The sequence below is a fragment of the Panthera tigris genome, chromosome E2 (genome assembly GCF_018350195.1).
Source record: "Panthera tigris isolate Pti1 chromosome E2, P.tigris_Pti1_mat1.1, whole genome shotgun sequence".
Taxonomy (NCBI): Eukaryota; Metazoa; Chordata; class Mammalia; order Carnivora; family Felidae; genus Panthera; species Panthera tigris.
Genome location: NC_056674.1, coordinates 47,874,828 through 47,887,114, shown reverse-complemented (window position 1 = coordinate 47,887,114; position 12,287 = coordinate 47,874,828). Strand labels below are relative to the sequence as shown.

Here is a 12,287-nt window from a genome sequence, read left to right as displayed (position 1 = left end):
AATATGTAAAAAATAATACAATTTCCCAGAGCTGAAGTAACACATGAGTAATCAGACTCAAATGGCCCATAGAAAGCTGAGGAGGATGAGTTAGAAACCTCACCCTTGGATATGGCTTCATGACATTTCAGACCTCAAGTACAAAAAGAAAACCCTACAAAATATTGAGAGAGAAATAACAGGCCACCTAGCAAGGAATGAGAACTAGGTGACTTCAGACTTCCGGACCTTTACCATAAAGTTGGCACAATGTCTTCAACATTCTGAAGACAAAAAATTTTAACCTAGAAGTGTCAGCTAAACTATCAGGTGAGTATGGAGGCAGAATGAGAAATTACCAGGTATGCAGGGATCAAAGTTTCCCTTCTATATACCCTTTCTGTGGAAGCTACTTGAGCAAAGTGAGAGTAAAAAGATACAATGGAACACACATGGAAATTTAAAAAATTCCCTGGTAATAACTATGCAGGAGGTGGCTGATCTGACTTGGAATGAGAAGCTTGTGGGCTCTGAGAAAAATGTCTTCAAGGAAAAGAAGAGCATGTATTCGAAAATTAGATAGGATGGAAGAAATGAAGAATGAGAAACATCGGCGGGGGGTGGGGGTACGGCAAAAGCTGCACAAAAGAGTCAATTCGATGATGAAGTAAGCTAACGTGAGGCATAATTGTGAGACCTCGTGGACGGTGAAGAGAGGGAAACTAATTGCTACACACCTTAGGGGAATTCTTTGCTGATTAACATTCACCAATAGAGGTCAGAACATCCAACCATCAGAGGATTAAAAAAGTTTAATCCCAGAATAAACTTGGCCCTTCAGTGTACAGAATTTATGTAGACGAACTAGAGGATTTAAATATGGTTACCAATCATTTTAATACAAAAGTAGAACAACTCATAGAATTTGAGAGGGTGGGGCACCTGGGTGGCTCAGTTGGTTGAGCGACCGACTTCGGCCCAGGTCAGGATCTCATGGTTTGTGAGTTCGAGCCCTGCGTCGGGCTCTGTGCTGACAACTAAGAGCCTGGAGCCTGCTTCGGATTCTGTGTCTCCTTCTCTCTCTACTCCTCCCCCACTCATGCTCTGTCTCTCTCTGTCTCAGAAATAAATAAATATTTAAAAAAATTAACAAGAAAATTTGAGAGGATGGAATGGTGGTGAGCAGGTCAGGGGTCCCAACACCTGTACGTGTCAAAGAGAGACCGTAGAATTGATGGAACAAAAAATACAGTTTTAAGTATATTATTTAAAGCTACAAATAAAACTCGAAAAATAAAATAAAAATAATTGGGTTGCCAGGGGCTGAGGTGGAGGAATGGGATGGCCTGTGACGTGGCAGGAAGGAACTTCGTGGTGTGATGGAAATATTCTGTACCTTTATTTTGGTGGCAGTTATTCTATTGGGGTTTGTCAAGGCTTGCCGAACTGTACACCAAAAACTGGTGAAATACACTGCATGTAAATTATTATTTTTTAAAAGGAATACGCTTTAAAAAAAAAAAGGTGTATTCATTTATTTTGAGAGACAGAGAGAGAGAGAGCATGGGAGGGGCAGAGAGAGGGAGAGAGAGAATCCCAAGTAGGCTCCATGTTGTCAGCGCAGAAACAAATGTAGGACTTGAACCCACGAACTGTGAGATCATGATCTGAGCCAAAATCAAAAGCTGGACACTTAACGGCCTGAGCCACCCAGGCGCCCCAACTGCATGTATATTATAACTCAGTAAGGCGAGCAAGGGAACAATAAGATCATAGGGAACTAAATCCTTATCTTTCAGAGCAGGAGTCTCAAGAGGTAATGTGAGAAGCTGGCAAATAAACAAAACAGCAACATAAGCATAGAATTAGTAAGGAAAATTACCACCACAAGAAACAGCCAAAAGCGCTTCATCTTGAAAGTAACACTGGAGACTACTCTTTAGCTTTATCATCTTATTATCTACCTGTTTTACTTATTTATTGGCATCAGTATTTTAAAAGAGAATTCTGAGGCATTTTTAAAATATATAACACCTTCCAGAGTAGTACGAAGAGCCTCCATACATCCTTTACCCAATAATCTCCTCGAAAGCAAAGGATCCAGTCATCCAGATGTCATGTCTCTTGAGTCTCACTCAATCTGGAACAGTTCAGTCTTTTCTTGACTTTCAAGAGCTTGATATTTTTGAAGATTACAAGCTGTTAATTTTGGTTTTTTCTTCAATTTGGGTTAATCTAATGTTTCCCCATAATTAGACCGTGTTAGATATTTTGACCCTAATATCAGTGAAGAGATGTTTGTTTTCATTGTATCCTAGTGAGCAGTCCGTGAGGTTGATTTGCTGGATGGCTACTGTTAGTATTAACTAAGATAACACCTCCCAGTTTTCTTCATTGTAAAGTTAGATTTCTCCCCTTTATAATTAATAAGCATTCTGAGGTAGGATATTTTGAGACTACATAAAATCCTGTTCTATACCCTGCTTTCACCCATTATTTTAAGATCCATTAAATCTTCAGAATGCTTTTTACCTGAATTCATTATTACCCGAAGTGCTAAATGGTCAATTTTTATTTAGTGGATTCAGAGATTCCTATTTAATCAATGTGTTGTAATCTATTAGCTATCATTATTTATTTTGATTCTTAACTTGTTTCAAATTTGGTCAGTGGAAGTCCCTTTGCTGGCTTCTGTATCACTTTGACATAACCCTGTCATTCTTTGAGCATTTCCTTAGTTTCCAGCAGGAAAGGAATGTTCCCAGCTCATCTTCTTTCTCTGCCTCAGTCCTGATAAAAGGCCCTCATGGCAGAGGGCAGGATTCAGAAACCAAACTTTGGGTACTCAGTGTGCTCACTGCAATTAGGGTCTTAAAGCTGCCAGGATCTCTTAATAGACACAGTTAGGAAAGATGCAGCTCTATGTACATAAACGTATACACACATTTATACATCTATTTATTTCTGCCTCTGTGCATATCAACAACCATGAGTTCATAGGGAAGGAACTCCAATTCCATTCCAATACCAAAGCCTCATCTTAGCCTTTCTCCTTTCCACATATACATATCTGTCTATCTGCCTCCTCCAAGAGTGAAAAATACTGGCTTTTGTTATCCTCGATATATTTACTTTTGTGTTTAATTCCTCTACCTGTATCCAATCTTCTGAAGCTGTCAGGTTACCACTCTATTTGTACATCCCCCTTGCAGCTTCTGGCCACTGCCAGGCTGTCTTCCCATCCTCCCTGGCTGCATTATTTTGATTAAAAACTCAAAAAGTAAAAAATTCAAAAGCCAAAGACTATAAAAAGAACAAGAATCAAATGTTGAGGCTTTGTGTCAAGTAATATTCTTTATTGTTCCAAAAATCAAGAGCAAACCCAGCTCCGTGGTTTCCTATCCCCGTGACTACACTATAATTGTAATGTACTTCAAAGTTTGATCTGTTCGAGAAAAAATGAAAAGCGCATAGCTTGACTCTATTATTCCCCTGTTGATATCATGTACTTCCTGTAGTCTGCACACAAACACACACACACACACATGCATGCACCCCTCTTGATGCTCTGGGCACTTGGTAACCTGAGTTTACCACACAAAGAAAGTCTTTACCTGAAATGTCACAGTAAACTGTCTGCTGATAGAGCTTGGCTTCCAGGGGATTAAAGTACACAGTGATTTCAGCTGATGAGTTAGGCCAGACATCACCTTCCTGAAACCATAAAAGAATCATTAAAAAACAATGTGATAAAGGGAAGACACTGCTTTTAAATGTTGCTATTATGTTATAACCTCAGAAAATTTGAAGGCAATATTTTTACAACAGATAAAAGAAAGCACTATTTTACCCAACAGATAGTAAATTTATTCTACTCGTTAAGAGGTGGTACCAGTTGGAAGCAAGCTTCAAAGATAATTTCAGTGAGTTCATGAATATATAATTACTACAGGAAACTAGGATGTTTAGAACATTTTCAGTATTTGCGTATCCAATGGACACTTGTTGTATGCCAACAGATGCCCGACACTGGGCTTCAGGGATGAAGAAAGGTGAGGTCTGAGACTACAAGGAACTCACATCTTAAAGCGGTCATAAGTATGCTTACAAATATTTTATGATAGATGTGATAGGTGCTGCACCATATCTGTCTGTATGTCTATCTATCTATCTATCTATCTATCTATATGATCTGTATATCATATCTATCTATCTATATGGTCCAGATGAGTAACTTACTTGATGGAGGGGCCACGTTCCTAACTTTTAAGGTGACAGCACAAGGACATACTCTTAACTTGTGAAAACATAGCAATGGTCCAAAGCAAAACAATGCCCAGATCAAACGCTGGTTCTAATCCAGTGTGATATTTCTTGTTTTAATGCAAACCACTCGAAAGTAGTAATAAAGAAACCAAGTTTTGAAATTGTAATACAACATGCCACATAGGAGAATCTCCTTGAGGTATTCATTGAAAAAGATTTTTGTATTAACCATGTAACCTGGGGCCTCTTCATTAAATTGTCAGGACTGTAAAAGGAGATGCCAGTAACACCTGCTTCAAAGGGTTTCCCACCCAAAGTCTGACAAGGTCATGCAGGTCAAATGCTTTGCCCCACACTTGGTACACAGTTAGAGCTCAATAAACAACTGTTTAATATAAGTGATGTTACCTTTATGCCACCTGGAAAGAATAAGATAAAAGTATTTTTCAAAAATTAGGGGGGGGATGGTGTGTATTTTTCTATGGTTTTTGTAAATAGGACCAAGTAGGGAAAAAGTGATAATCACATCAGGAAAGTTATAAATGACCCCACTGGCTAAAGAGAAAACTAAAAAAAGACAACTTGGCTCTGTTTCAGACAATCCCCAATGCATATTGTATTCACTCCAGGCTGGCTGGAAATGCACATAGTGGTAGAGTAAAGAATCAAGCAAGGAACAAAATGGTTTACAAAGCAGACATCGAACAAGAGGGTGGAAATAGAAAACTAGAGCCAACTCGGGTTTGTTCATGAAGGCAACAAACTGATCAGTGAACTTCCCAGGCAGTATCCTGACGTCACAATGATGAAGGGCACAGAAGCAGCGGTGAGGGCTGCGAGTGTTGCATGGATCCTGCAAGCTCTCACATCCGAGATCAGCCCACTAGAATGAAGGCCCCATGACTGCAGGGACCGTTTTATTCCCAGCACCTAACCCACAAGTGGCTCACAGTCCTCAACACATTTATTCAATCGGCTGTATCCACGACTGTATAGTTATCAGCCGATGCCTATTCATCTTTGCAGCCTATATCTGCCATATTCTCAACTGGACAAAAGTCATACAAATTTAGAGCTGAAAGGGACCTCTAGGATCATGTGGGGATAGGGAAGCCCTAAGTGCTTTCACTTATTGAGGCATTTCGCTTTTCCAAACTTTGAAACCAGTATTTGTTCCCTTCTGATAAATGGCAAATGCTGGTCCCTTATGACTTGGGGCTCCAATGATATGGAGAGTTAGGAACACTCTCAGCTAGAACAGACAAAGTGGTCAGGCACAAGAGGTGGCTCGTCCATTCACAGACCCAATGGTGCACATTTCATCTTAGAACTGAAGATCCGGACTTCCTCCTAACCAGTAGACAAATGTATTCTTCTGGTGGGTTTAGATGCTGCTCTGTTTGCGGGTGCAGAACGGACATGACTAACCTGTTACTATCCAAACTGACTGACCAAAGGAGCTACTTTGGATCCTAAGAAAACCTATGCTAGAAAAGTCTCACCAGGACAGTAAGATGTGGTCCCAAGAAGGATACACTGGAAATCAGATAAGCTCAGTACATGTGAGAAAATTCAAGCCTCTTAGTGTTTGGGGTGCACCAGACGACTTTCAAAAGCATTATCCCAGCAAGAGAATCCAGGATCCATGTGCACACAAGATGGAAACACACTTAAGTTCTATCCTAGAAGCATTCTTGGACACTGCATCACCACAAAAGTCTGATTAGCAGAACTGGTGGGTTGGAAAACAGTGGGAAGACACACTCTGGAGGTGACCAGAATCTCCCCCAGAGGAGGGAGCATTGGTGTTTGGATGTGATCCATAAGAGGATCCTCTGATCTGGAGGCTCCTGGAGGCTGATAAGCCATTCTGTATAGTGAGGGAAGACGAGTGTGAGGGAATCTGAGTCCACAGGGTTCAGTCTGAGTGAATGGGACCATGGGCTCAGTGCCTCCTTATCCTGGGCTGCGGTGGTTTTACTGTGCCAGCAACGTCTGCTAGTCACCTGCAGCTTTTACTGAGCCCTGGGAGAAAATTCAAGCACAAATCCTATTCTAAAACCCTCTCCTGGGGGTACCTGGGTGGCTCTGTCAGTTAAGCATCTGACTCTTGATTTTGGCTCAGGTCATGATCTCACAATCGTGAGACTGAGCCCCCTGTTGGGCTCCACACTGAGCATGGAGCCTGCTTAATATTGTCGATCCCTCCTTCTCCCTCTGTTCCTCTCTCACTCTTGCATGCATGCTCTCTCAGAAATAATAGAAAAAGAAAAGAAAAGAAAGAGAGAGAGGGAAAGAGGGAGAGAGGGGGTGAGAGAGAGAGAGAGAGAGAGAGAGAGAGAGAGAGAGAGAGAGAGAGAGAGAGAAAGGAGGGAACGAGGGAGGAAGGAAGAAAACCGTCTCCTGGGCTTGTAGGAGTTAATGTACATTAAGAGGACTATGTGTATCTATAAAAAGAGAAATGTGGTCATTCCATTTCCTCTCACAGAGGGATGCTTTCAATATCAGGTCATTTGAAGGAGTTAGGAACTTGTAGAAGGACACTTATTTTTCACTTGGGATTTAAAAGTTAAGTAACTTCTATTTCTTTTTTTCCTTTTTTTCACATTTTAAAAAATGTTTTATTTATTTATTTTGAGGAGGGGTGGAGCAGAGAGAGAGAGAGAGAGAGAGAGACTTCCAAGTAGTCTATGCACTGCCAGCATGGAGCCTGGCACGGGGGCTTGAACACACAAACCATGAGATCACGACCTGAGTTGAAATCAAGAGGTGGTCATCTAACTGACTGAGCCACTGCTGCTCCAACTTCTATTTCTTTACAGCAAAAACTCTTTATAGCACCTTCTAGCAAATCAGAGAAAACAAACCTCAGAAACAGGCAATCAGCCTAAACTGACCCCACTTTTACTTACATAGCTCTGAAACATTTCACATTACTTCTCAACTCTTCTGAAATTAAATTTCCGTGTCATTTAAGTCTCTGAAAAGAATTTTTCCTTCATTATTGCTCCATTTTAAAATCTCTTTCTGAAAACCAAAACACTCAGAATTCTCCCTGTTGGCTCTGCCATCAATATCCTTTCTTCCCAGTCCTCTGAAACCAACCTCACCACACAGAACCCCTGCTGTTCTGCTTTCTTCCATGTGTGTTTTGGGGGGGGGTGGGGGTGTGTGTGTATGACCCATCTTCTACCATCATCTATTCTTCTACTCCAAATGAGAGACTGAGTATACAGAATGTGACCCGTAAGTGACTCTTATTTTGTTTGTTGAAAATAATTGTCAAAATGGCCTTCAGTTATGTTGCAATTATCTTCCTTCTTGATCTTAATATTTGTTTTTTCCTCAGATCCACAACTGCATTTCATTTCTCAATCAAGCAGCCTACTAGAAGGAATCAGCTTTGAATTTTCAGGTCCAAAGCTAACTCTCATACTGCAGCTTTTACTCAAATATTAAATAATTCTAGAAATGGGATGTCATGCTTCCTTCTGGAACAAGAACAACCAACCGACTTGCCAGATAGTTTTGAGACTTTTGGAAAGCTGTCTATGAACACACTGCCACTAGTTCATAACAGGTGATTGATACCATCATGATAAAGTTGTCCTTTTAAAGTTATCTTCTTAAAAAACCTACATTGACAATGACTAAAGGGGCTATTTTAAAAATATCCTTTAAGAACCCTTAAATAAAAAACAAAATATTTTTTCTAAAATGTTTAACGTTTATTTAATTTTGAGAGAGACAGAGGGCGGGGGGGGGGAGGGTCAGAGAGAGAGGGAGACACAGAATCTAGGTTCTCTATGAGCTGTCAGCACAGAGCCCAACATGAGGCTCAAACTCACAAACTAAGGGATCATGACCTAAGCCAAAGTCCAATGCTTAACTGAATGAGCTACCCAGGTGCCCCCAAAAACAAAATGTTTTAAAAATCACCTTCCTGGGTGCCTGGGTAGCTCAGTGTCTTAAGTGTACGACTCTTGATTTCGGCTCAGGTCAGGATCTCACAGTTCATGAGTTCGAGCCCTACATCAGATTCTGTGCTGGTAGCATGAAGCCTGCTTGGGATTCTCTCTCTCTCTCCCTCTCTCCCTCTCTGCCCTTCCCCGCTCTCAAAATAAATAAACTTAAAAAAATAATTTTAAAATAAAAATCACCTTCCTTCCCACCTATCACCCATCTCCTTCCTCCTTCTTCCTCCTTCCTTCCTTCTTTCCTCCCTCCCTCCCTCCCTTCCAATGAAAGATTATGGAAAGTTTTGCAAAATTAGAGCCCAAATGCAAGAACAGAGCTACATATATATGTTTAATTCACTTGGTTTATCTGGAAAGTAGTTTACAATATGGCTCAATGCCTACCTTTGTCATATAAAATAGTTGCATTTTGATCCCCAACTTAAATTTAGGAGAGTGAGCCAAATGTTTGCTATTCAGATGTTATACTTTCCAATCCTACTCCCTAATCTAATGAGATTGAATTGAATCTAACTAAATCATAATATTGGCAACCATTAACCAAGAGTTCATGTTCCCAGCACTGTGTTAAGTGCTGATATACATTATCTGCCTCAAACTTTACAACCTTGTGTAGTATTATCCCCATTTTAAAGATGAGACAACCAAGGCAAACAGAAGTATCTCATCCAAGACCACACCAGCAGTAGAGCTGGGATTTTATAATATATTTTTCTTTAATTTCTTTAATTTACTGAACCCCCACCCCACCACCGCCTGCAATTATAACAAAAGGTCAGGCCTCACCTTCCTCACATCGTAAAAAAAAAAAATGCCAGAAGAAATCTAAAACCACTACAACTGATAACGTTGGGCTGAGATGAGGCCAGCATGACCTGGTGCTCCCATCTGGCAAACATGGTAGGAGAGCCTATATGCTCATATGTTCAGTTACTTTGGAAGGTGTCTCAGGAGATTTTTTGGATGACATAGTCAACAGTAATATGTCGCAGCTCTAGAGAAATGCATTGGTATATCATTATAAAGCTATCCTAGTTGGGTCAGGGTACAGTCAGCTCAGAACAAGTACAGTGAACAATGGCTTCAAGAACATCTGTATAACATGTGGTGAATCCCATCATGTTCCAGCAAAATGGAAAAGTTCCCGACTACATCAATAAATATTTTCAGCTGTGTTGTCATATTTAAGGAAAAAATTTTTAACTTCTCATGGGAAATAAAAATACCTTCTTAATCAGGTTTCTATCAATCAATTAAAAACAGAAGCACTGATAGGAAGCTATACTCTGTTTCACCACCTACAATTGCTCTTCTAGAATCTTCCAGATCAATGAGAAATATCATAGCTCTCTTTATCATCACTCGGGACAAGTAGAAGTTGTCTCCAAGAGAAATAAGAAACAAAAATGGAAGCTAATATACTGAAGGTAAACTATCCTAATTATCATTGAGAGAAAAGATCGAGTCGGCATGTGACAGGCAAGGACATACTTGTACTCCATTGTAATTCCTGAGGCAAGATGCTGTGCTTTTCATAAAGTTTTGATTCTCAAAATAATGACCAGAAAAAATTTTAAGAGAGGGAACTAAGATCTGACCATTGTCAGAGCAAGCTTCACTGAAGATGTGTCCTGTTTTCAATGAGATACTCCAACCCGTCTGCAGTGAAAATTCCACTGAAGTTTTGGAGGAGATGAGGTAGTTGTGTGCGATGTTCATGCCCTTCTCTAGAGAGAACAGATTCTTGTCTCTTTTAACACAGAAGGGTGTTAACTTTTATTTAATGAGCCATGGGAAACTTTCCTGTTTCTAAAGACTCCCCCAGGCCTCCCTCCACCTACTATGGCTCTCCAATACAATAGTGGATGTACCAGGCGGAAAAGGTTTGCCTGAGCACAAAGATCTGAGAGGACGAACAATAATAAAAGGAGACTGAAGGATGGAAGACCATACTGACAGAAGAGCTGTGACTTGTCAAGGACACTTTGCTCTCAGCAGATTCCTGTCCTCCTTTCTCCTTTCTGGTGTCCATTTCTGAGGAGTCAGCTCCCACATGTTTGCAATGTGACTCATGACTAATGGTACAAGTGGAAGGGGTTTGCAGCAAAAAGCGAGATCTTTCCTCTTTGGTAGCCATCTGGGCTTCCACCCAACCTGGTTCTGCTGAGCCTACATGCTATGCCGATTTGGGAAAAATAAAGCAAACTAAATTTGAGCTGTGCTTTCAGTCTGAATTGCTGAACCACATGTTTTCTGTAGGCTTAGGTGACGACAAAGCATGGTTTACTATTACTTACCTGGTAATAAAGAAATTATCAAGTTTCCCTTCCTTTTTGAGGCTTAGTTAAATTAAGCTAAAGCTTCCCTCAGGACACTGGATGAAGTTTTTTAATTTTTAATTTTCTTAATGTTTATTTATTTTTGAGAGAGAGTGAGAGTATGAGTGGGGGAAAGGCAGAGAAAGGGAGTGAGCGGATCTGAAGAGGGCTCTGCGCTGACTGCAGACAGTCTGATGTGAGGCTCAAACTCATGGAACCATGAGATCATGACCTGAACCGAAGTCAGACACTTAACTGACTTGAGCCACACAGGTGCTCCTGGATGAAGTTTTCTTTAATGGAAAAGACATTTGCTACCAGAAGTAAAAATGTTTTCCTGGCTCACCAATGTCAGGCAATCAGTGAGGACCAGTTTGGGCAAATACCTTTAAATTGTCAGGCCTTCCTTTTGGAGAAAATATCAAGCGTTCAATATTCAAAAATTTGCTGCATCTTTTAAAAGTGTGACCTAGGCCAGTGGGACCAGAGTCCAGAGATAAGGGCAGCACATGTGTGCTGTGATTTCTCAGAGGATTCCCAGACACCCATGGAAATTTAAAGTTTAATTCTCTTTTTGCCGTGTGATATTCTTCTTCCTCACAGTTCTCAGAATTGTGGTTTTCGTCTTTGAATCTCTCTCACTCAAGTACCCAAGAGACCTAAGCAGCGGATATAACATAATGAGACTGTCAAAATTCTGTATAGCCAGATTCCATCTAGTAAAATAGAATATTATATTTCTGAAAGTAGTCAATTTCACTTGCTTTTCTGGAAGGCACAAAACATGCATAATAGACTCAATTTTGCAATTTTTTTTCCAAAAGGGGGAAAAAACGATACAGAAGCAGATCGCTTGAGAAACAATCAGTATTCTACCAAATGCAGTACCTTCCCCAAGGAAGACATAAATGGAAATTTTTAGGCCAATACTCCAAGACATTATCAAAATAATTAACATGAGGACTTGATATAAATAGTAGTAATACACTACATGCACTGATGACTAGAACAACAATCATGGCTACCACTAGAATATTAATAAATTACCAAGTAAAGCTAAAAACAAAAATCCTTCCAGACTTCTATGTCCTATATCTGTCCTGAACTGACTTCTCCCTGTAGTCACTCGGCGTCCTTATCTACTCCCTTTCTCTACCAGTGAACACCTTTGGGGTTTCTCCAAAGACAAACTCCCATCTCTGCATTCTGAGACCATATCAGTACCCAAGACACTCCAGCATAACTCAAAGTTTGAACAAAAGACTCTATGGCAATGTTATACAATGAACATATTGAGAAGAAAGTGAGTCAAGACAAAGGAACTAACCAATGGCCAAGTGGTGAACAGGTGGTAGAAAAGAGTAAGAATTTGCAGTTCTAGAGTTTGGGTCAGCATTGAATTAAAGTACTTCTCACATGATCAAATTAATAAAATTTTATTAAATTCAAACTCATCACCACCTCGGGGCATTTTAGGGACAGTGACTGATCTGGATCTTAAATCTACTTGCCTTAAACTGAAAGAGCCACTAGAATAGGAACAGAATTCCCATAAAATATTCAATATTCACAGAACACAGTAAGGGCTAAACTAACCTTGGTTTTAGGTGGTGCATTTGAAGAACCAAGATATTTAGACATATGTCTGAGAAAATAAGCCTATCATTTATTTCTTTTCAGACCCTAAGGTAACAGGTGATTTTCCTTTTTAAGTTTACCTCATTTGAAGACAATGTCCTTCCTCAAT

General features: G+C 40.1%; 1 protein-coding gene across 15 annotated transcripts in view; it reads right to left on the bottom strand.

Moving 5' to 3' along the window:
• HYDIN (HYDIN axonemal central pair apparatus protein) overlaps nt 1-12,287 on the bottom strand; it is a 441,202-nt gene that overhangs the window by 250,506 nt on the left and 178,409 nt on the right. For all 15 annotated transcript variants that reach the window (XR_006211638.1, XM_042967954.1, XM_042967958.1 and 12 more), the window contains one exon: nt 3,594-3,693. Coding sequence is in view for 14 of the 15 variants with exons in the window: in XM_042967954.1 (XP_042823888.1) it covers nt 3,594-3,693 (100 nt within the window). In the remaining variant the exon portion in view is untranslated. The remainder of the gene's footprint in view (nt 1-3,593; nt 3,694-12,287) is intronic.